The 26,092-nt window shown below is 40.0% G+C and overlaps 1 protein-coding gene across 1 annotated transcript in view; it reads left to right on the top strand.

The window, feature by feature from the left end:
- The window catches only part of LOC123511313 (dihydrolipoyllysine-residue acetyltransferase component of pyruvate dehydrogenase complex, mitochondrial-like), a 308,658-nt gene that overhangs the window by 23,025 nt on the left and 259,541 nt on the right, over window positions 1–26,092 (top strand). The window contains exon 2 of the mRNA XM_045267094.1: window positions 16,731–16,903. Within this exon, the coding sequence (XP_045123029.1) occupies window positions 16,731–16,903 (173 nt within the window). The remainder of the gene's footprint in view (window positions 1–16,730; window positions 16,904–26,092) is intronic.

Consider the following 26,092-nt stretch of genomic DNA (forward strand, 5'->3'; position numbering starts at 1 on the left):
AAAATAGGGTATTTTAATTATTTTTTAATTAGTATAAGACAGGCATATATCACATTGCAATAGTGTTTTGGTTTCTCCTAGATATTATCTTCTGCCTCCCCAATGAGTTGAAAAATCGTTATAAGAGCGAAAAATATGGCATTTTCGGGATTTATTTTAGTGTGAGCCAGGTATATAATCATGTAGCAATAGTTTCAAATATTGTCTAAATTACTGCCTAAAGACACACACACACGCACAAAATAATAATTGGTTCTCTTAATTAATTTCTTCTGCTTCCCTAAAATACCCATTACTTTATCAAAAATCCTATTCATAAAATAAATGCTATTAAAAAAAACTTTATTTGCTAAAGTATCAAAAATGACTGTAGCCTATGCAATATTGCAGTGATGTAGCCTACTTGTGTAGCCCTAAATCTGAGGTTGCACCACAGAAGCTTGCTCCCTACTTCTAGACTGGGGGGATACTCAAGAAAGGATGGCCTCTCACGAAACCAGACTTGCAAGTATATGTCCCATATTTAGGACACCACAGGATTTAAATGTGAACTGTCTTCCAACATATTGTGACGTTATGAGATGCTACCAATATGAACGGCAAAATCTGAAGATTTCTAAGAAGGAGCCAACATTTTCTGAGATAAGTGCCTGTGTTATTTCAAAACTGAAATCTGTATGGCAGAGAGCCTCTATTCCATATGTGTCTGATGAGCGTATTACGCAAATGTTGAAAACCTATCACACTAAATACAAAACATTACAAAAGCCAGAAAAGGAACGGAAGAAAGTCAAGAGTTACCAAAAGAAAGTACAAGCTTTTCAAACTGATGCTCAGGCCAGACTCTTTGACATTGCTGCATGCAAGTGCAAGGAATTCAAGAATTCTAAGTGCAGCAAGGAAAGGAGAGTGCATCCAATGGAGCAAGAGTTTCTATTGGATCAAAGAACTAAGAGAAAAATGGCTATTGGATCTTTGGATGCTACCACAACTAAGAAGAATGTTAAACGGTTGAGTAGAAAACAAACCGTACCTGTACCTGGCCCAAGTATTAGAAATGATTACTGTGAAAATGAGTCAACCCTCGGCTATCGCGACTTCAGCTATCACGTTTTATTGCTATCATGCACCCATGAAAAGCTGCTGAAATCTCATTATCGCAATCTCAGATGCCTGCTATCGCGCGCCCAGCCATCTGAGCGCTCATTGGCCAAAACCGCGTTCCCGCCAAGATGAAACACAGTCTCTGAGTGCATGTCCTCCCCACTAGATAGTGATAGCCAGATTCTACCAATTTTTGTGCTCACAATGGCCACCAACCCTCCACGCCGTCCTCCTACCATCGCCGAACGTAAACCAATGAGACAAGACAGAACCTTAGCTGTGAAATGTTTATGAATGTAAATACAATGAGTTGATGTTTTTTGTTATAACCTTGATATGTTTTAATTGGTACCAATGGATTATACAGTAATTATAAAAAAAAAAAGGTAAAAATGAGGGATATTAAGAGTAAAATTTGTGGTTGCAGCACCAATAACAATTTTCACCATTAGTTGTTCAATTCGGCTATCGCGTTTTCGGCTATGGCGCGGCTAATTCGGCCCCAAATGGGCGCGATAGCCGAGGTTCATAAAACTGTCACTGTCAGTTGCGCACCTCCCTCGCCACTGATCAGCACTGTCATGTCAGGCACACGCACATCCCACGTCACTGTGTTTCACTGTCACTGTCAGGCATACTATTTTCCTCCACTGTCACTGTCAGGTGGATTGCAGGCTGGTGGACACTGCCATTTTATCACCTGTCACTGTCACTATCAGGCGGATGTGTCCGTAACCAGGCGTGGGCAGCACACTTCACCTGCTGGGTGGACATGCTGGAGACGTCCACTACTGAGGTGAAGGCGTTCCACAACACCGCGGTGTCGTGGGAGAAGGCGCTGACACCTCACAGAATGGCACCTCGGCACCTCGAGGAGGGTGTCGGACACTACCGCTCTCGTAGTACGTTCACTCCTCCTCCAGGGTATCCGTAGAGCCGTGAGGTGAGGTATTTGCTGCACCTGGGCTTTGTGCAGCACAGTAAGGGCCCCAACACGCCTTCGGTGCTCCAAGCTGTCCAGCACGTTGATAGGGGCTTCTTGGTGAGGGTCTGGGTGCTGTCGCTGCTGTCTCTGCTGCAACTGCTGCCCCTGATGCCGCTGTCGCTGTAGCTCAGCTTGGGGCTGCTGTCCCAGGCCACCGGCATCGCGAAGGAGGCGCTCGGCTCGCCGCTGCACCTTGTCCAGCAGGGAGAGGTGGGACTGGGCACTGCACATCCAGCTGAGGGGGCTGTACTCCATGATGGGCCTCACCTGCGCTTTGTACAGCGTCATGAGCCCCTTGGCATCAGTAGGTGCCTCACTCGACGTAGGAGTGTCACCCTCAGGGATGCCTTACGTGCCACGCTCTCCAGGTGGCGGTCGAAGCTGAGTTTGGAGTCTACCTCCACCCCCAGGATGTTGATGGAGTCCTTAATGGCAAGGGTGTCTTCTCCAAACTTCAGCTGGCCTTCAAACAGCCTGACGTCCTCCCGTGAACGTGAGATGACCACGGCCTGGGTTTTTTCGGCAGCAAACTTGACTTGCCACTGTTTACCCCAGGCCATGATGTCACCAAGGTGGCGGTTGGTGACATCAATCACGTTCACTGCCTCCTCTCTACCGAAGCTGTGCGAGAGTGGCATCGTCCGCGTATGCCGACACAGGCGCGAGGCTCTGAAGGAGGTCGTTGAAATATACGTTCCACAGGATGGGGCCAAGGATCGAGCCCTGTGGAACGGAGGCCTCCACTGGGTGTGTGGTTGACGTGCACCCTCCCAACACTACTCTCAGACTCCGGCCTTGTAGGTAGCTGGAGAACAGCTCTAGCAGTTGTCCTGTGATGCCGAACTGTTCGAGCTTGGCCAGGAGTCCTTTGTGCCAAACTCTGTCAAAAGCCCCAGCAATGTCAAGGGCAATGACGAGGGTGGGGCGGCCGGCGTCGAGGGCGTCATGCCAGGCTTGTGTGAGGAGGAGAAGCATGTCGGAGGCGGAACGTCTCTTTCTAAATCCATATTGGCGTGGAGAGATGAGGTGACGCTCCTCTAGGTGACAGGTCAGCTGCTCAGCTATTATTCTCTCCAAGATCTTGCTGACAGCTGACAGGAGAGAGATGGGGCGGTAGTTTGCTGGGTCACCTTTATCCTTTTTTTGTGTACAGGAGTGACCCGAGCCTCCTTCCATGCAGCTGGCCAGGTGCTGGTTTGTAGGCACTGGCGGAAGATGTGTGTGAGGGGCTTTGTTAGCTCCTCCGCACAGTGCTTCAGCAGGAAGGGCGAGACGTCGTCAGGGCCGGGCGCCTTCCTGGTGTCGGTGCTGCGCAGGAGCTTCGTCACGGCGGCTTCGCTGAGCTGTAGGTGGTCCAGGGTTACGTCACACAGGCGGGTTAGTTGTGGAGGCTGACAGTCAGGCTCCTCAGTCGTCATTCTCCCGCTGAAGTGTGCTGCCAGGAGTTCAGCCTTGTCTTGGTTGGCAACTGCCAAGTTGCCAGAGGCTGTTTTTAGGGAGGGATCCTCTCCTGTGTGACTGTGCCCTGCCGCTGCTTCACAAGGGACCACCATTGCTTGGGATCAGTTTGGTTACTGGCAAGCTTCCTCCGTAGACTTAACTCCCACCTCTGCCTCGCCCATGTAGCCACTCTTGCCATGTTTTTGCAAGCAGCGCGGTGCTGGGCCTTGTGGCGCCTGGAGGGACGACGCTTCAGACGAGTCCAGGCCTCTCTCTCTCTCTCTCTCTCTCTCTCTCTCTCTCTCTCTCTCTCTCTCTCTCTCTCTCTCTCTCTCTCTCTCCTGTTGCCTGTTCTGATACCACTCATTCAAAAGTTGTCTCCCTGTAACATGGTGAGAGACCCGAGTATAGAAGTAAGGTGCGCCGGAGAGGTGGTGGAATCAGACACAGTGAAATCATTGTCACTCCCACCATCCATCATTAGTGACACAGTGATGTAGAGTATATGTTTACTCCTGATATGCCCTGAGTCTTATGTGATGAACGTCTATCAACGTGTCCCGAGTTTTGTGGGTTAAGTTGTTATTTTGGGCATTATATTACATTCATATCATGCATACAATAAACATTGTATTTATCTTTTATTAAATTTATATTTCGTTGGTATTTAAAGCATGTTAATTTTTGGGGGGGCGTAAATTCGCATCACAAGAATGAATTAATTCTATTTCCATTAATTTCTATGGGAAAAATTGATGTGTTATACGCTTTTTTATATACAATGATCGTCACAGAACGAATTAAATTCGTAAGTTGTACCACTGTGTATATATATACAGGCAATCCCCGTTTAACGAAGGTTCACACAACGAAATTTCGCTATAACGAAGGTTTCATTTTACTACCATCTGCTCGTTTAACGAACACCAAACTCGCTTTAACGAAGTTTTATCCAGGTAATTTTTTTCCAAATTTGAAAGCCCCACTGTATCATGCAAGCTGACAGGCTTTTGAATACATCAGGAGCTGCTGGTACTAAGGCCTGCCTCAGGAGAAATCCTGAGACACCTGTAGAATAAAGATTAAGATCAAGCCTCTCGTGGATAACACAGGCTCTGCCGATACAAAGGCCTGACTCAGAAGTAATTCTGTGTCACCTTTAGCATCAAGATCAAGATCAAGATCACACGCACCACTCACTGCCCAGTCAAAACATAACAGCGTCACCAGCAGCTCATCTTCCTTAGTTCAACTTACCACCAAAACCCCCTGCAATGTGGTCTAACGTTCCTAAGAAGACCAGGAAGTGTCTTACTCTCGAAGTGAAGCTGGGTATTATTCACAGAGAAGAGAAAGGCCAGAAAACTAATAACATTGCTTCCCACCATGGCTTGACTCCATCTACTGTCTACTATTTTCAAGTCAAGAAACTCTATCAAGAAGGCTAGTGAGACCTCATCTTCCTTGCAAGCTAAAAGAACCACCAGAACTCGTGACTCTACAATGGATAAAATGGAAAGCCTTGTGGAAATATGGTACATAAGTTTTGTATGCAGTACCATGATGCGCACTTTGTTTACATTCCACAGGTTGCCAGTTAGTGTATTTCCCATTTCACTCTCCCTCCCTTCATAAAGTTAAGATCATCAACATTATAAAGTTATGTACATACATACATTAGTGTACATTATAATGACTTAAACTAAACTACCTAAATGTTTAACTTCATAATTTTTACTTTCATTAAACCTTTTACTGTACTATGATGCACTCTCACTTTGCTTACTCTCAATGGAAGTTCAAATCAGGGGTTAAACTTGTTATAATCAGTTCGCTTAACGAAGTTTCGCTTAACGAAGTTTTGCTTAACGAAGTGTTTTTTAGGAACGTAACCCCTTCGTTAAACGGGGGTTGCCTGTATATATATATGTACACGGTAAAGGAGAGAGAAGACCCACAAAAGAACGGTTATCTTCATTATATCCACTTCACACAATGTTTCGGGAAAGTACATATCCCATCTTCAGGTGTATAAAAAACCAACAATCTTAAAAACTCCAAGTCACAAAGTGACTTGGCCTGTTGGAGGTGGAGGCTTTGAATTTTTCTTGCGGACTTGAGGGTTGACCGGCCGTAGTTATTTAGTATGACTCGAAAGACAGGGCGTCTATTGCGCACACGGTAAAGGAGAGAGAAGCCCCACAAAAGGACGGTTATCTTCATTATATCCACTTCACACAACGTTTCGGGAAAGTACATATCCCATATGTCTTTCAAGTCATACTACATAACTATGGCTGGTCGACCCTCAAGTCCGCAAGAAAACTTCAAAGACTCCACCTCCAACAGGCTAAGTCACTTTGTGACTTGGAGTTTTTGTTAAGATTGATGGTTTTTTATACACCTGAAGATGGGATATGTACCTTCCCGAAACGTTATGTGAAGTGGATATAATGAAGATAACTGTCCTTTTGTGGGTCTTCTCTCTCCTTTACCGTGTGAGCAATAGACGCCCTGTCTTTCGAGTCATACTATATGTATGTATATATACAAGGGATCCTCGCAATTCGATGGGTTTAGGGCAATTTTTCATCGGTCGAATCAGAGTTTTTTCAAATCGTGAAGCAATTTTTCCCATAAAAGGGGCCACCGTGGTACAGTGGAACCATGCGTGCTTTGGGGTCTGAGGGGTCTCCAAGCGCATGGGTTCGAATCCTGTCCACGATCCGAGTGTAGGCTGGGCTTCCTCATTCGGGGCAACGGTTTCCTAGTGGATGGACTTTGAGATAGGAGGTACCCTAAACAGTATCCCCTTTAGCCCATAAATTCCCGTGAAAAGCCCACATGGTATAAAAAAAAAAAAACTTAAGAATTAGGGGGGATAGGGACCAATCTCCAGCCTAGACCCCACAAAACATCACTATAACCTCAAAAAACACCAATTTAGACTAAATTAGTACTATTAAAGGTTTCTTTTATATGTAACGTTTTTTATTAAAAACATTAGGGTGCTGTACAGTACATTTTTGGAAATAAAAACAATTGCAAAAAAGTTGTTGAAGCAGCAGTGTTGTGGTACTTGTCCCTTTTCTTCCAGATTGTTGATAATGTTGATCTAGGGACACCCATTTGCACTGTAATGACACTGAGCTATACCTACCTCACACTTTCTTACAAGGTCAATCTTATCTTTGAAATTCAGGAAATTGTGCTTCTTAGGGCTGGGGCTGGAGGTGGCTTTTCCGCAGAATGGTCTAAGAGGTGTGGAGGCAGGAGGTGGAACGGTGGAGTTTGGTCTGCATGGACAGCAGTTGGGGCAAGAGAGATGCAGTGAAAGCGACACACAGGCAGTGTTGCCAGATTTTCCTAATGAATAATAGCAGAAGCACGCTTGAAAAGTAGTGGATTTCACCACAATGTAGCCCAATACAAAAAACTACAACCTGTTACTTTAACTACTATATTTTGTATTTATCACTATCCACTCACCTTTCTTTCCATGGGGTTAGGGGGGAGGGGAGTGGAGTCCTCTTTCATGATGTAGCTTCTTTTTCCATAAGTTTTCTCCGGCTTTATTTTTCTGTAGATTATTTCCATTCTTACCTAAATTTGACTAAAAATATTTTTCTTCTTATTAACAAAACTTAATTATTCTTATTGCCTTAAAGATTTTCCTTTCACTTCCTCTGCATCACTTTTTTTAAAGATTTGCATTATCTAGTAAGTAATTTTCTTGACATACAGTGAAGCAAAAAAAGCACCATAACTACATCGTTCTCAATGTCACGGTTATTATTACTACTATTATTATTATTATTCTTACTTTTATCAGTGTTGTTAATATCATCATATGTTATTGTTAACATTTAGAAAAATTTCAAATGTAGCCCAATAATGTCATCAAGCAGCCCCAAAAATAGCATGAAGTAGCCCAAAAAATCACAAGTAGCGGATTATGAATTTAAGTAGTGGATATCCTTTTAAAAGTAGCCCAATCCGCTACTTTTTGCCCAATTTGGCAACACTGCGCACAGGGTAGCATCGGTTTTACACTTCTACCTGGCGGGCTGGCGACGAATTTGGGGTGGTGGCAGATTTGACCAGGTGGGTGGTGCGCGAGATATGAATGTCGAATTGGCGAGTCAGTTGGTCAAACCTTGAGGATTGGGTATTAATTAACTGAGTTGATCTTCAGGTAGGACAGGGACAACATCCCACATCACACACACTGGTAAAGCAAGACCACAACCTCTCAAGTTACATCCCATTTCTACTTGCTGCTAGGTGAACAGGTGCTACACATTAAGAGGCTTATTTGCCTTGCTGCAACCAGGACTTGAACCCAGGCCCTCTTGATTGTGAGCTGAGCATGTTGGTGTATGTTTGCGTGTGGTGTGTTGAGTATGTATATGTGAATTTACCTAGTTGTATTGTGCAGGATTCGAGTGGGGCTCATAGTGTCCTGTCTCCATGTCTCCATTTATCCAATTTTCTCTAAAGTTATGCACATTATGTACTTTAACAACTTCATTACTCAATGCATTCCACTTTTTCACTGTTCTATGTGGAAAACTATATTTTCCAATATCCTTCATACACTGCCTTATCCTAATTTTCTTTACATGTCCTCTTGTCCTTTTATCTTCTTCTGTCACCAGCACCAGGTCTTCTTTGTCTATCTTTTCAATACCATTGACTATCTTGTACATTGTTATTAGGTCCCCTCGTTCTCTTCTATCTTGTAAGGCTGGCATTCCCATTTCCTTCAGCTTTTCTTCATATGTTAGGTCCTTTAATTCTTGCATCATCTTTGTAGTAATGTTCTGAATCTGTTCTAATCATCTTATATCTATTTTAGAGCTCATAGACCACAACACAGCTGTATATTCCAGCGTATCTTGCTTGTGATAATTTTTTTTCATCATATCTTTGTCCATGAATTGAAATACCACCCTTACATTAGTCAACTTTTTGTATGCTAATCCAAATATCTTGCTTGCTTTTTGGGGTTCAGATTTTCCTATATAATCACTCCCAAATCTTTCTCCTCTTTAGTCTTCATTATTTGTTCCTCTCCCATCAGATAGTTCCATACTGGTCTTCTCTTACTCTTTCCTAGTTCCATTAAATGACATTCCTTGGGATTGAACTCCAATTTCCACTTCTTACTCTACTCGTAGATTTTGTTTATATCTTTCTGCAACAGCAAACAATCCTCCTGGGTTTTGATTAGTCTTAGCAGCTTTGTATCATCAGCAAATAAAATAATGTAACTGTTTACCCCATTGTGAATGTCATTTACATAAATATGGAACATAATGGGGGCTAACACTGACTCTTGTAGCACTCCACTTATTACTTTACCCCAAGATGAGTACAGGGGATCCTTGTGATTCGTGATCCTCGCAGTTCAAATTATCGCCAATTCGAATGCAGTTAATTAATACTTAATCCGCAAGGTTCAACTGACTGACTCGCCAATTCGATATTCATATCTCGTGCGCCACCCACGTGGTCAAATCCGCTGCCACCCCAAATTCGCCGCAAACCCGCCATGCGGAAGTGTAAACCGATGCCTTAAAGGCGGCATCACACTAGCACTTTTCCGTCAACTTTTTCTGTCAACTTTCTGAAGACTGTCAACTTTTGTCGACGCTGGTCGTCACACACAAGCTTGCTTCTGCCTTTGTCACATTTGTCAACTGTAAACAAACATGGCGGCCCCTTTATCCTCAGTAAGCCATTGCTATTTTTTCTTTGGTATTTTTGGCCTTTAATGCTCCCTATGAGAAACTCTTCAGACAGCTTTGTCCACTCATAAACAACAGAGGTACTCATCTTGGCCAGTTGTTCCTTGGAAGTTTTGTCTTGGAATGTCGCGCAGCCCCCTAGAAATGTAAACAAAGAACTGAACTACTTTTCACTGTTAGGTTAGGACAAAAAAAATATATATATATACAAATATATTTACATCTACTTAACAAGAAAATTAATTTTATTATAAAAGTGTTAATTAGAAATCATAGATCTTAATTTGATTGAAAATTGATGCTAGAGGAAAACGGTGCGTTTAGTCTGACTCAAGACAACGGAGAGCCACCTCCAGCCCCAGCTCTAAGAAGCACAATTTCCTGCCTTTCAAAGATAAGCTTCAGCTTATGAGAAAGTGTGAGGCAGGTATGGCTCACAGTGTCGTTGCAGCACAAATGGGTGTCCCTAGATCAACAGTATCAACAATTTGGAAGAACAGGGGCAAGTACCGCGAGAACGCTGCATCATGCAAGTGTTTTTATTTCCAAAAATGTACTGTACAGCAGCCTAATGTGTTTAATAAAAAAAAGTTAGATATTAATCAAGCCTGTAATAGTACTGATTTAGTCTAAGTTAGTGTTTTTTAGAGGTTATAGTTATGTTTTGAGGGAGTCTAGGCTGGAGGTTTGTCTTAAGTATTTTATGGGAAAAATTGCTTCATGATTCGAATAAACGCTAATTTGACTGAAGAAAAACCGCCCTAACCCTGTCAAATTACGAGGATCTCCTGTATGTATCTCTGATCATGGTTCTCATGTACCTGTCCTTCAAATAATCCCTTGTCCACTCTAACAAAGTTCCTTGCAGTCGTCCTATGTTATCTAGTTTCCAAAGTAGTCTTTCATGAGGGACTTTATCAAAAGCCTTTTTTATGTTCAGGCATATGGTGTCTACCCATCCATCTCTGCTTTCCAATTCTTCTATTATTCTTGAGTAAAAATTTAATAAGTTTGGTTTGACACACATAACTGTCCTGTCCTTAACCCAAATTGTCTGTTCGATGTAACTTGTTCTTCTTCCAGATGTTTAACCCATTTTCTTTGATTACTATTTCACACAACTTCCCCATAACACTTGTAAGTAATGCTGGTCTGTAATTTAATGGCTGAGTTGCCTCTTCTCCTTTAAATATGGTATTATGTTGGCTCTCTTCCAATGTAGTGGAATTCTCCTTTCATTTAATGAACTTGTAGGTAATCATTTTCCAAATTGGATCACACCTGTAAGTAATGCTGGTCTGTAATTTAATGGCTGAGTTGCCTCTTCTCCTTTAAATATGGTATTATGTTGGCTCTCTTCCAATGTAGTGGAATTCTCCTTTCATTTAATGAACTTGTAGGTAATCATTTTCCAAATTGGATCCAACAGTTGCTCTTTATATTCTTTTAGCATCCAGCCTCATACACCGTCCGGCCCCATTGCTTTTCTGACATCCAAATTATCTAATTATCTACTAATATCCTCTTTGTGGACTATGATTTCCTGCAATCCTCAGCAATGCAATGTCCTATATGGTTCTGTAAAATCTTAATCTCTGTAACACTCATGATTTTAATTAATATTCTCGTTTAGCTTCTGTACCATTAAACTTTAAGAACAAAACATAAGAGATACTAGAAAAGGCTTACCTCCTTTTGTTGATAAGATTTTTGCAACCGCAATCACCTTCCATCTTTCAGAAAAGCTAGCACTGTAATGCCTTCCAGCATGCAGTTCCCACAAAATCTCATTTTCTATAATGGCATTTCAGGAGAAGCATGTCTTCCTTTGTTTATGAAACAAATGGTAATTTCATATCTTCTCCCAAACAGAATGAGAGCCATAGAAAAAGACCACTATTAACGTCCTTTTAAAGTATGCTTGGGCACTAATGGGTTAATTGCTTACACTATGTTGAAGTTGATGAAAATTTTGTAAAAAGTTGACTATATTTTCATGGCATCTCACAAGGGTGCTATGGGCTTCATTCTACCTAAGGAATTCTGTTAAGTTTGTGGCAATGGACTTTGAATGTGTGTTACATCTTAGAATAGATAGAGCTTTTGTGGGTTTTGTAGTCAACTGCACTCTGTAACCTTGACAGACCATAAGTGTATAGTATTTATCTTATGCAGAGTTATAATACCATGCTTGATCATTTGAGCTTGGGTTGTGACAATGAAGTTTGGTTAGTTTAGGTTGCTCATTTCACTTAATTTTTTTTCTTTATGTAAGAGGGAGAACTGCCAAGGGCAAAAAAAAAAAATAAATAAATAAATAAAAAAATAAATAAATAAAAAAAAAAAAAACACCCACTGGAACTGCAGTCTCCATAAAAGATATTAAAGAATTAGTCAAAAGCCTGGGACAAATATCTTGACACCGCTCCCTTAAAATAAATCAAGTCGTAGGAAGATGGAAATATATAGGCAGGTAGGGAGTTTCAGAGTTTACAAGTGAAAGGTATGGATGATTGACAATGCTGGTTAAGTCTTGTATTAGAGGATTGGACAGAATTGGGATGAGAGGAAGAAGAAATCCTTGTGCAGTGAGGCTGGAGAAGGGGAGGCATGCAGTTAGCAAGATCAGTAGAGCAGTTAGCATGAAAATAGTGATAAATAATAGAAAAAGATATAACATTTCAGTGGTGAGAAAGAGGCTGAAGACAGTCAGTCAGAGGAGGGGAGTTAATGAGACGAAAAGCTTTTGATTCCACCCTATCTAACAAAGCTATATGAGTAACCCCCCAAACATACAAAGAGTACTCCATACAATAATAGATAAGGCCTTTGTACAGAGTTAGCAGTTGGAGGGGCGAGAAAAACTGGCAGAGGCGCTGCAGAATGCCTAACTTATAGAAGCTGCTTTAGCAAGAGATGAGATGTGAAGTTTCCAGTTAAGATTATGAGTAAAGGACAGATCGAGGATATTCACTGTGGAAGAGGGAGACAGTTGAATGTCATTGAAGAAGAGGGGATAGCTGTCTGTAAGGTTGTGTCGAGTTGATAGATGAAAGAATTGAGTTTTTGAGGCATTGAAAACTACTAAGTATTCTCTGCCTCAATCAGAAATCTTAGAGAGATCAGAAGTCAGACATTCTGTGGCATCTGTGCGTAATCTGTTGATTTCCTAAAGGGTTGCTCACCTCTGAAAGGATGTGGATAGGGCAAGAAATTTGGTTTAGATCATTAATGAATAATAGAAAGAGAGTGGGTGATAGGACAGAACCCTGAGGAACACCACTGTTAATAGATTCAGGAGAAGAGCTGTGGCTGTCTACCACAGCAGCAATAGAATGGTCGGAAAGGAAACTTGAGATAAACTTGCAAAGAAAAGGATAGAAACTGTAGGAGGGCAGTTTGAAATCAAAACTTTGTGCCAGACACTATCAAAAGCTTTTGAGATGTCTAACACGATAGCAAAATTTCACCGAAATCTCTAAAAGGGGATGACCAAGACTCAGTAAGGAAAGCCAGAAGGTCACCAGTAGAGCGATCTTGATGGAAGCCATACTGGCGATCAGATAGAAGATTGTGAAGTGACAGATGTTTAAGAATCTTCCTATTCAGGATAGACTCAAAAACTTTAGACAAGCAAGAGATTAAATCTATAGGATGATAGTTTGAGGGATTAGAATGGTCACTCTTTTTAGGAACAGGCTGAATGTAGGCAAACTTCTAACAAGAAGGAAAGGTAGAGGTTAATAGACATACAGTAAGATTGGTCATCTCGCGGTAAATTGGTACTGGACTATCGGCCGCGAGATGAAAAATCGCGAGATGAGCGATATTGAAATACATGTAAATAGCATAATTGGTTCTTAGGTATGGTACATGATCATCCTATAACTCGAAATAACCGTCCAAAAACAAAATATTTTGCTGAAAATTGTTCACATAAACGAGGTCATGCGTAATCTGTATGCTAATAAACAATATTAAACACTTTTCAACATAATAATAAAGGTTAGAATATTTTTCTACTTACGTTACGAGAGTCTGTAACTGGTTTGAGTGGCCTGGCGTGGTAGTGGTGGGGAGCCGTGACTACTGGCTACTTGCTCCCTTCACTGTTTGTGCATCACCCCCAGCACTGAGTGCAACCTCAGCTTCAAAGCCATCAAAATCCAGAGCGATGTCATCTTCCTGTAAAAGGCTCAGCAGGTCGTCGACAACCTCTTCATCTTCACCTGGTTCAGCTGTTACATTAGCCAGAGCATTGGCAGCCTGTGATTGACTGAAGTATCCTGTGATCAGTGACTGGTGGCGAGCATTAACACGAGACATGTAGAGGTCTTTATAAATGTTCATCACTTGATCAAGAGATGGCTGTAATATGCTGCGTGGATATGGGCGCCTGTCATATTCCTCCAGTTGTTCAGTCAGCCGTGAGAAGGTGGTGAGAATCTCCGTCAGTTGCCCAGTTGTCGGTTCGCCTGGCTGAACATTTTGCTCCTGCTGTCCATCCTCTTCAGGATCATCTTGAGCTTCATCTTCCTCAAGCATCTCCTCAATAGTAGCCTCCTCTTGATGGATACCAATAATTTCTTGCAAGTCACTGGCCTCCACAGCCGAAAAGCCAGGTGCAGGGATCAGACGTGCAGCTTCTACAGTCTGCGAGTGTGGTGGCTTCCTGCTGGCGCTCACGCACAGCTGTTCCGACCTCACCTAACAAAAACTTCCAAGCGTGTAACACTGTAGCTTTGTTTATTTTCTGCCAGGCCTTCACAATGCGGTCAACAGCATCCTTAATGTTGTAGTTTTTCCAAAACTGGTTCACAGTTAACACTTCTCGGGTCTGAGATGGTGGTGGGTCTGAACTGGTGCTGGCGATCGGTTCATCGGGCTCATCCTGGTCACGTACACTTAGCTCAGCCTCAATCCTCTCTAGTTCTTGCAGCGAGTCAGTCTTGACACGCATGTCATCATAGAGACTGATAATAAAAGAGCTTGACGTTGCAGATGAACTCTTTATCAAGAGGCTGTAGAAGTGATGTTGTATTAGGCGGGAGGAAGACAACTTCTACATTAGGATGACGCCCTATTAGGAATTTACCATGCCCCGGAGCATTATCCATACATAGCAGCACCTTGAAATCTAAATTCTTCCTCTTGCAATAACTCTGGGCATCAGGGACAAAATGATTGTCGAACCAGTCAGTGCACAGTGCCGACGTGACCCAAGCCTTCTTATTACTGGCCCAATAAACATTAAGCTGGTTCATATTGCAATTCCTGTATGCTCTAGGCTTAGCAGAGCGATAGATGACTTGGGGCTTCATCAAACAGTCGCCACTTGCATTAGCTGTGAATAAAACAGTAATGCGGTCCTTGGAAGGCTTCACACCCCTAGCTTGTCTTTCATTCTTGGCGATGAGGGTTGATTTTGGTGCCCGCTTCCAGTAAATCCCAGTTTCATCACAGTTAAAAATCTGGTCACGGCTGTAACCGCCTTCAGTCACAAGACGTTGAAAAATCTCTGGGTAAGTTCTGGCTGCTTCCTCATCTGCTGATCTGCTTTCACCATGCTTCAGGGCATACTTAACTTCATATCTTTTCTTAAATGCTGCTAGCCAGCCTACAGAAGCCGCAAAATGGGGTGGAGGGTTAACATTTTCTTACGGCACACTGAATCAAAGTACAGCCGTGCTTGTGATCTTATTGCAGGGCCAGAAAGATCACCCTTCTCTCGATCCCTTCTGATTACCCATTCATTTAGGTAATGTTCCATGATTGCAAGCAATCTGTTGCGCTGTGAAGTATCAGCCAGTGTGCGTGCTGAGGGAAACCGAGAAAACACCTTCACGGAAGCAGCCAAGTTTTCTTTATTTTTGCGCACTGATCGTACTGTTGATTCAGGACAGTTAAACTTACGCATTATGTCACATGTTCTTGCACCATTGTTCATCATCTGAACCATTTCTTTCTTTTCCTGGAGAGTATATTTTCTGAGCTTCACTCCCTTTCGATATTCACGCTTCTCACGTCCACCACGTTTTTTACCAGAGTTTCCACCACGATTTCCGCCACTACCACTCACAGAACTCATGTTCCTTGTTATTTCAAGTTATTGTACTGCCACTAGAATGTTTTCACTTTAACAACAAAAGTAAATATGCACCACAACACAACAAAATTGCAAAATTGTTGTTGACCCAGCTTCTGCCTTGATGTGACCGACCCAAGCCAATCATTAAACTGGCGCGCCAGCCTATGCGCATGCGTGAGATGTTCATTTACCACCGCTAAATGGCAGAAGGCGGGAAATTTGAAAGAGGCGCGAGATGCTAAATTCGCGAGACTATATTACGCGAGATGCCCGTTCATACTGTAGTTGAAAGAGTTTGGCCAGGCAAGGTGCATACATGGAAGCACAGTTTTTGAGAACAATAGGAGGGACCCCATAAGCCTTCTGAGGGTTTAGATCAGTGAAGGCATGGAAAACGTCATTATGAAGAACTTTAATCGTAGGTATGAAATAATCAGAGGGAGGAGGAGAGGGAGGAACAAGCCCAGAATCATTCAAGGTGGAGTTGTTAGGAAAGGTTTGAGAAAAGAGTTCAGCTTTAAAGACAGGTGAGAAGGCAGTGGTGCCATCAGGATTAAATAAAGGAGGGAAAGATGAAGTAAAGTTGTTGGAGATGTTTTTGGCCAGATGCCAGTGGTCACGAGGGGAGTTAGAGTTTGAAAATTTCTGACATTTTCTATTAATGAAACAGTGTTTGGCAAGTTGAAGAACAGACTTGGCATGATTCCAGGCAGAAATATAAACTGCATGAGATTCAGGAGATGGAAGGTTCAAATACCTTTTTTGGGCAACCTCTGTCATGTATAGCATGAGAACAGGCTGTGTTAAACCAAGGTTTAGAAGGTTTAAGTTGATAAAAAGAATGAGGAATGTAACCTCCCATGCCAGACACTATCACCTCTGTTAGGCGTTCAGTACACAGAGTTGGGTCTCTGATACAGAAATAGTAATCATTCCAGGGAAAATCAGCATAATACCTCCTCAAGCCCCCCAACTGGCAGAGGAGAAACGCCAGAGGCACCTCCGTTTTGGGGGATCCTGAGGAGGAATTGGAGAAATAGGACAAGATACAGAAATGAGATTGTGTTTGGAGGAGCCCAATGGAGATGATAGGGTAACAGCATAAACTGAAGGATTAGAGGCGAGGAAAACATCAAGAATGTTGGCTGTATCTCCAAGACAGTCAGGAGTCAGGAACACAGGCATGAAGTCCTTTTAGCTGTGTTCAACAGTTTGGTGCACTATTCTAGAATGATGGCATTGCACTGTATCCTCTAGGTTTTGCTTCTGTTTTATTGCAAAATGTGATAGATTTATGAGTTTGTAATTTATATTCTTGTTGATTAACTTATTTTCAATGTTAAGTAGAGATAAACCTTTGCAGATCCCAAGGGGTACCAGTGGAGGCTTTCAACCGAGTAGCATGGACACTTACTTCTCCAGTTTCCAGAGGATATGCATCAGATGCAGACCTTCCACCTCACATCAAGGTCAACCTCCCAGCCCTCTCTCCTACCATGGAAATGGGTACTATAATATCTTGGGAGAAGAAAGAAGGTAAGGAAAGAGAAAGAGGGAGAGTGGATGGTGGAGCAAATTTTGTAGCTGAAAAACATAAGGGTGCGTCCACACTGGGACTGAGAAGGCAGGTGAGAGTGAGAGCGAGGAATTTTAATGCATGACAAGCAATGGAGGTGGCTGCACTGGCAGTGGCCAGAGGATAGCTCCCCTGGGGGTTGAAAAGCGAGAAAGCGAGAAGAGTCAACAGTACTTTTCTCATGTGAGGTCGTCGCATCGGAGTGAGTGATGTTACAGAAATGTTTCTATATTATGTGTTGCATTTCACCTCAGAAACTAGGTAGTTATAACAATTTGGTTGATACCATTAGAGTCAGAAGTAGTTGCACAACTCAGATATGCTCACAAAATTTTGTTAGGAACAAAGATAAAGAAATTATGACGAGTTGAAGTTAAAACACCGCTATGAAATGTTTATAACACATTTTACTCATACCCGCTATATTCAGCGGTTATGATATGAATGCTAGAATGAAATCTTTCATCTTCATGGTGTAAGCAGATTTTTCAAATTTCGCCACGTAAACAAACCATGAGACTTTGCAACAACATTTTCACCTCTATTCTCGAATGGGCATTTTCATTGGCAGTGGCGTATGAGGGATGAAGCACTGAAGTTTGTCTTTGCTCTTTCTATGGCAACACAATTGTTGCCTTTGTTATATCTTCCCTTACATGATTATTTTACAAAGCAGTTATCATTATATTTTATCCTGATACTATGTTACATCAGTTTTCTTTCTTAACATTTATAGACTTGACACACTCATCATCTAGTTCCATGAGCAGCATCTATACTGGGATTTCATGATAAACTTGTCAATCTTGAATGATGACATTGAACTAGCTGCCCAGTGCTCAGTAAATCAGCAGATGTGAGGGTGGGGCAGGACAGGGAAGGGGATGGGGTTGCCATAGCAACCCCTGCTTCAGTCGGTCATATCCAAGCCACAGACAGGGAAGTTGAAGCTTATCCAGACAGTAGACATTGATATTGAACAGTTAATTGGTGAAGTGTTCCTCACATCCTGTATCTGGGACACATTAGTTAACAAACAGTGACAGTGCATCTGTAGCACCAAACAGGAAAAAATAAGTGAAAAGATTAGAGTTTTTGGTAAGTTCATTTCCATACATGATAATCATCTCTCTCTCTCTCTCTCTCTCTCTCTCTCTCTCTCTCTCTCTCTCTCTCTCTCTCTCTCTCTCTCTCTCTCTCTCTCTCTCTCTCAAATCACATGGTTCTGCCAGGTCACTGCTTGACAACTGAACAAAAATATTAAGTGAATTCCTCTCTCACAGTCTTAGCGATTTTTCCCCATGTGGTGGCTGAATGTTCTCTTCAATTTCATCGCCAAAGCTGCTACTTGATAATTTAACTCCTTCCTCCTCCAGTATCATGTTATGTAAGACAAACAAGAGACTTTGGTGAGACCCACTGCTGTGTCAACAAATGTTTCAATAGCCTTTGTCAGGATCCTAAATTTTGAAATCCAATTTTTTTAAATCCAAAGGCACACTCAACACATCTTCTCACCTTAGACAAACGGAAATTGAATATTCTTTTCTTGATATTTAAGTTTTGCTTTGGGTATGGTTGCATTAAAGGCAAAGGAGGGATAGGCTTTGTTACCCAGGAGCACATATGGCAAAGTATGAGAAGAATTTGGAAGTAACTGAAAGAAAGGCAATGGGAGCATGAGATGGTGGTAGTCGCCTAATTGCTGTCTTTCTTTATTTAATTTATGTATCCACACATTCTTGAATTTTAGTAAAACTTGGGATTTCATGACACTATTTTCAAGTAATGAATTTTGGGACGTAAGCAACAGTGTAAGGTAAAAAATCTGCTAATGAGTGTTCGTCAAGTGTCAAGTGTCAACTGACAAAAGTGACAACGTGGGTGGAAGCCTGTTGCCATGGTAACTCGCCTGAAGTCACTTTTTGTGCGACCACTCAAATTCAACCACCCTGGCTCGCTCTCACTCGCCCGCTTTCTCGCTCCCAGTGCGGACCTGTCCTAAGCGAGCTGCATTTTTTTCAAGATCTTTATAATTACTTTTTGCTGTGAAATATGCATGAGAAGTTAAAGTCTACATAAATAATTGCTATGATCAAAAGTTCTTTCTCCAATTTTGCAGAATGGCCTCCATTCCTCTTTCAATGGTGTTATTGAAATCTGTCCCCTCCTGTTTTTTTTATTGTAGAGACATGTTTTTGGCCTATTTACTGTCTTGTATGTATATTCATGCATGTGGCCACACTGGAACAGTGGGTTCATGGGGATAAAATACCATTATGATCCCCCAAAATTTGGCTAGTATCTGAGCTGTCCGTTATTAAGTGAAATCCATTATTGCAAGGTCTGTCATTGCAAGGTACCACTGTATTTGATGCAAAATCAAAGTAGTTTTCTAACTTATAACAATGATGAATAATATACAGTGTTCCCTTGCTGCATCACTAAACAAAGAAGCACTTACATTGTGGAAAACCAAGCTTAGGCAGTGTGAAGGAATGTTGTGTTTTACAGGAAAAGAGCTATGCTTGTGCTGTCCTGTCTCCATACCTATAGTCATTCAGTTTAGCCTTGAACTCATGAATGTTTCTTGCTTGAAATACTGGTTCATCCAATTTTTTCCATATTTCTATGCTTCTGTTTGGAAAACTATATTTCTTTGTCTCTTCTATAAGTTGTCTTTCAATTTCATAACATGTTCCCTTGTATTTCGTGAGTCCCATACCAATAGGTTTTCTTTGTCAACTGTGTCTATACCATTCCATGCCCTGTATATAGCAATTAGGTCTCTTCTTTCTCTCCTTTGTTGCAATGTTGTAAGTTTTAATATCTTTAATCTGTCCTTATACGTTAGGTCTCTCAAACGTGGAATAATTTTGGTTGCAGCTCTTTGAATCCTTTCTATCTTCCTTATATCTTTCTTATTGTATGGTGAACATATAAGTGCAGCATATTCTAGTTTAGGTCAAATCATGTATTCTATTGATTTCTTCATCATCTCTTCATCTATATAAGTAAATGCCCATTTAATTTTTCTTACTTGTTTCCCCAACTATGTTGTTGATGTGTTTTTCTGGTGATAAATTGTCATTTATTGTAATACACAGGTCTTTCTCTTCTTTTGTTTCCTGAATTTATACCCCACCCATAGTGTAAGATCTCTTTTGTCTTCTTTTGTTTTTCCCTAGTTCCATCACTATGCACTTTTTTGCATTAAATTCCATTTCCCATTTCTTGCTCCACTTGTGTATCTTATTCAAGTCTTTGTGTAGCATTTCACAATCCATGTCATTTTCCACTCATTTCAGTAACTTTGCATCATCTGCAAATAAGCATATATAACTGTCCACCTCATCAACCATATCATTGATATACAGTAACTATGAACATTACAGGGGCTAGAACTGTTCCCTGTGGAACTCAACTTATAACAGTACTATTCTCATTTCTCTGTCCTTTAACATGTTCCCTGCGATTCCAAGCGCAGCGAGCTCGCCCACACTCTGATACAAATAAATTGTCACATTGGTGCTAGTCAAACCAGTGAAGTGAGAAGAGCAGAGTGTTGTCTGGGAGAACACCCAAACGAACTGGCAATCTCTAAGTGTTTGCCCGTCGGTAGGTCGCATCGCATACTTTGAAAAATTTATGACTTCTCTGCAATATGACCCACCAGTAGGCATAATTTATTTGGTGATATTCAGTGCATCTCTATGCTGAACTATATTCCTAAATTTTCTAAATTTGTTCATATTTTTTTGTCTCTTTGTTTTCCATATTTAGAATTTAGAAAATGAATGCTACATGGTTTTATGGTCAACTTAGTTCAACAGAAGAGAGATAAAATAAAGTAAGATAAAAAAAGATGATATTAGGAAAATTATGAAATTATGAAAAGATCAATAAAGATCATTATTGAAGCTTATCAAGGAAAGTCCAATTGTGATATCTCAGTTTGAAATATGTTATAGAAAAATTTCATGTTCTTCTGAAGGAAAAATGTTAGATAATATAGTTTTCTTACACATAATAGAAAAAAAAGAAATAAAGTATATTTATTCTCTTTTGTTTCTTTACGTATGTTTATTTATATATGCAATTGAAAAGGGTCACCAATGGTAGCTTTTTTACAAATTGTCTAAATGATATCAGGAAAATAAAAAAAAATAATTCAAAAATCATTGAAGCTTGTCATAAAGTCTAATTGTAATACCTGTTTCAATAATTTGTTACAGAAATAGTTTTATGTTTTTCTGAAGAAAAAAATGTAAGATAATGCAGATTTTTTACATGTATTAGAAAGAAAATATGGAAACAAGAAGACTATTTTTCATATTATTTGTCAATCAGTGTTTATTATGCCCTCCTACACATACTGTTTATTGAAATTTTACTACATAATCCAATTTCTATTAATAGTGAGATTAAAATGTGATATATGTGAAAACTGTTAGATGACCCACTGGTGGGGCTTATTGCAACAGTAACTGATGACCCACCAGTGGGTCGTATCGCAGGGAACGTGTTAAGGAGTTTGTTATCCAATTCAGTACTTTTTCCTGTAAACCACCTATATTTAAAATTTTCCATAGCAATCTTTGATGTGGTACCTTATCAAAAGCTTTTTTTTTTTTTTTTTTAGATCAAGATAGACATAGTCTGCCCATCCTTCCCTCTCCTGAATTATATTTATTGGTCTACTGCAGGAACTCATTAAGTTTGTGGCACAAGATCTTCCATTTCTGAAGCCAAGTTGTCTTCCAGTTATGTGACTCTTAGTTGTTGCATGCATCTGTCTTTGACTATTTTTTTTAGTTAATTTTGCAGCCACACTTGTTAGGGACACAGTCTGTAGTTCAATGGTTCTTCGTTACTTCCCTTAAAAATTGTTACAATGTTTACGGTTTTCCAGTCTAGAGCGACTTTTCCTTCTTTAAAAGAACATACTATGATGTTATGTAATATCTCTGCCACCTGGTCATGACATTCCCTCAGTATCCAATTTGACACTACATCTGGTCCTTGAGCCTTATTCACATCAAAGGTTTTCATAATCTTCATAATTTCCCTGATTTTTACAGGGATCTTTCTTATTTCCTTGTCCCTGTGAACTGTTTATGTCTCTTCAAACTTGTTTTCTTTGGTGCATATCCAGTTGAAAGCACCTATTCATTATTTTTGCCTGCATCCTTGTATATAACATTATCAACTTTTAATATATCTTTTGTTTCCTTTTTTAAAATTTTTCTATTAACATACTTATAAAAGGGCTTTTGGTCATTTTTACATTTGTCAACTATGTCTTTCTCATAGTTCCTTTGTGTTTGGACATATTCATTTCTTACTTCCTTGAATTCTTCCCAATTATTAGTCCTCCTTTTCTCCATCTGTTTCATACTGCTTTTTTTTTCACTTTTGCTAATTTACATTTTATACTATACCAGTCTTCCTTTCTCTCCAACTCACTGTGTGTGTGTATTTACCTAGTTGTATTTACCTAGTTGTAGTTTTACAGGGCCTGGGCTTTATGCTCATGTGTCTCCATATCTACACTTATCCAATTTCTCTTTAAAACTATGCACACTCATTGCTGACACCACTTCTTCACTCAAACTGTTCCAAGTCTCAACACATCTTTACGGGAAACTATATTTTTTAACATCTCTCGGACATCTTCCCTTCCTCAGTTTCTTACTATGCAATCTTGTGCTTCTAATGTCATATTCTTCTTTCAGGATTAGTTTCTCATTATCCACTTGATCCATTCCATTAATCAATTTATAAACTTGTATTAGATCCCCTCTCTCTCTTCTCTGTTCCAGGTTTGGTAGATCCATAGCTTTTAGTCTCTCCTCATATGTCATCCCTTTAAATTCTGGAACCATTCTTGTAGCCATTTTTTGTAGTCTCTCCAATTTCTTTATGTGTTTCTTTTTATGGGGGGGGGGTCCACACAACTCCTGCATATTCCAATCTAGGTCTTATTTTAGTACTTATCAATTTCTTCATTATGTCTTTGTCCAGGTAGTGAAATGCTAATCCAATATTCCTTAGCAAATTATATGTCTCTCTGAAATTTCTATCAATATGGCTTACTGGTTGATTGTTTTCTTCCATCGTCACTCCCAAGTCCTTTTCCTTTTCTACTTTTTCTAGTTCTACTCGTATCTCCCATCTTATAGATTCCCACTGGTCATCTTTCACTTTTTCCTATTTCCATGACATGGCTTTTGTCCACATTGAATTCCATCTCCCATTTTTTACTCCATTTCCAGATCTTGTTTAAGTCTTCCTGCAGTATTTCACAATCCTCTTTTTGTTTTATGACCCTGCACAGTTTTGCATCGTCCACAAACAGTTTTATGTAGCTGTTCACTCCCTCTGGCATGTCGTTTATATATACGAGAAAAAGTATTGGCCCCAATACTGACCCCTGTGGTACTCTGCTGTCTACTGCTTTCCACTTGGACTTCATATCTTTAACTACCGTCTTTATTTCTCTCCACTTCAAGTAATTTTCCATCCATCTCAATGTGCTTCCTTTTAAGCCACCCTTCTCTAACTTCCATAGTAATCTTTCATGTGGCACTTTATCAAATGCCTTTTTTAAATCTAAATAAATACAGTCAATCCAACCCTCTCTCTCTTGTACTTTATCAACTATTCTAGAGTAGAAACTCAATAAATTTGTTACACAGCCTTTCTGTAATTTAATCGGTCTCCTTTGTATGATTCCTCTCTATCTTCCTTTCCCTCTTCCATATCCATTTCTAATATTACATGGTCACTCTTTCCCAATGGGCACTTATGTCTTTTATCATCGTTCATTTGTATATCCCTTGTAAAAACTAGGTCCAATCTCGCCGGCTCATCGTTTCCTCTGAATCTTGTGTTTTTATCTCTCGTTAGGTTCAGGAATCTATCTCCCCAGGCTTCTTCTCCCATACCAGTTTCATAATTTTCCCAGTCCACCTCCTTACAGTTGAAATCTCCTACTAATATCACTTTTTTCCTGTCTTTAATGATTCTTGTAAGACTCCTTATTGTGTCATCTATGTCTATATTCTTGTTTGGTCCATGAATTTATTTTTGGTGGCACATATGTTCCAATGATTGTTAACTCCTTTCTATTAATATGTATCTTAATATACAGAATTTCTGATTTTCCTTCCCCAAACTCCACTTGATTTACCTCTATCTCCTTCCTTAACATCATCATGACTCCTCCTCCTTTACCTACTCTGTCTCTCCTCCATATATTATACCTTTTATCTATGTCTATTTTTATGGCCTCATTTAACTTAGTTTCCACCAGGCATACAATATCTGGGTCTTCTTTCTTTATGTAATCTCTTAATTCTAATTTACTTGATAAAACCCCATCTATGTTTGTACATATACATAATTTTTAATCTCTTGTTCTTATCATTTTTAGTTAAACTTGCTCTATTTTTTTCTCTTCCTTCTTTTTTTATATACCATTTCCTTATCCTGTCTCCTATAATTCTCCAAAAAAATGCCTTCTTCTCCTCCTCTGACCTTTCATTATTTTTTTCTTTTGCTTCTGCCACCAGTTCGTTGTGTCTCTTCCTTTCCTCCTTGTTTCTGTTTTTCTTATATATATATATATATATATATATATCTTTGCAACCTTCTGTTTCTCTGAGTTTTTTTTTTTCTATATAGTATTTCTTCTGTCGTTGCTTGTGATTTTAGTAGTATCTTAATTGGTCTGGTCTGTTCTTTCTGGATATGGTCCCATTCTATGGATTTCTTCTACTTCTTCTTCTAAGTTCTGTCTATCCTTGTCATTTAGATGTTTTAGTAGATCTTTTACTGATTTAATTTCGTCCTTTTCCCTTCTTTTTTTCTTTCAGGCCCAAAATAATTACACTTTTTTTTCCGCAATTTCTCTTACTAAATTTTCTTTTTTCTTCAGGACTCCTATCATTTTGTTTGTCATATTTTCATCTCTTTCTTTTAACTGTTCTTGAAATACTTCCTGAAATGATTCCTTGTCTTTCTTATCTTGGATTCTCCATGCCTGTATTTCTTTTTTAATCACGTCTTGTACTCTTTCTTCTTCTTTGTTAACTAGATCTTTCAGCTTCTCTTTTTCCTTCTCGGGTTTACCGAGTCCTTCTTCCATCAGTTTCTTGTAGTTAGCTACTTCCTTTTTTAATTCTTCATTTTCCGTTCTTAGCCTAGTTTCATTTTCTTCTGCTCTTTTTATCATTTCTTTCAATTTCTGGAACTCTTTTTTTCTGTTCTTCATTCTCTTCCATTCCCATACTCTCCTTTATCCATTTATCTAATTTACGTTCAATAGTCAACACTCTATTAAATAGCGAAGTATGGGCTGTATCAAAGCCTTCAAATGCTCTTTCTCCCTCACCAACATAGTCATCATCACCTTTCATTCTTTCCCGTGTCTCATACCTGCATTTAGATGGAATCTCTTCCTTACTCATGATTTTGTAACACTGTATTCGTGAAAACGAGTCTACACTACTCGCTCAGGCTACTGCAAACCCAAAACAAATAGGTAGTGGAGTTCAGCTGATTCTCGGCAGCGACGGTACTGCGTCCTTCCTCGACTGCGTCTCGTGCGTTGTTGTTGGTGGATGTGCTATGCAGATAAGTTAATACTGGAATTTTTTGCATTTTTGTAATTTTTTTTTTTATTATTAGTCTTTCATGTCAGAGAAAGAACTGTACCACAAGCCAGCAGGTTTGCCTCAAAATGAATAGGTACAAAACAAGTACTATGTGAAAAATACAAAGAAAAGTGGAAATAAATAACATCCAGGTCACAAGTCCTGGAAGTGAGTTACTAAAACATTCATACAAGCGTATTGAAATATATTATCACCAATCAATCACAAACAACACTTATAAATACATTCAATTGTTTATTGAGATTTGCAGCAGAGTCTTTATATAGATGTCAATCTAAAGTGCCCAATTGTTGGGAAACTATATATAAACGTATGGATGAAAGTTGGTAGAGTCTATATATAGATGATTTTTTATTTGGTAGTTCATTCATCTGCCCTACTGTTGTGAATGGGTTAAGGAGCAAATGTCTTGAAACCTCCCTCTTAAGAGAAGTAAAGTTGTCGGAAGACTGAAATACAGAAGCAGGCAGG

This window comes from Portunus trituberculatus, chromosome 31 (assembly GCF_017591435.1).
Source record: "Portunus trituberculatus isolate SZX2019 chromosome 31, ASM1759143v1, whole genome shotgun sequence".
NCBI lineage: Eukaryota > Metazoa > Arthropoda > Malacostraca > Decapoda > Portunidae > Portunus > Portunus trituberculatus.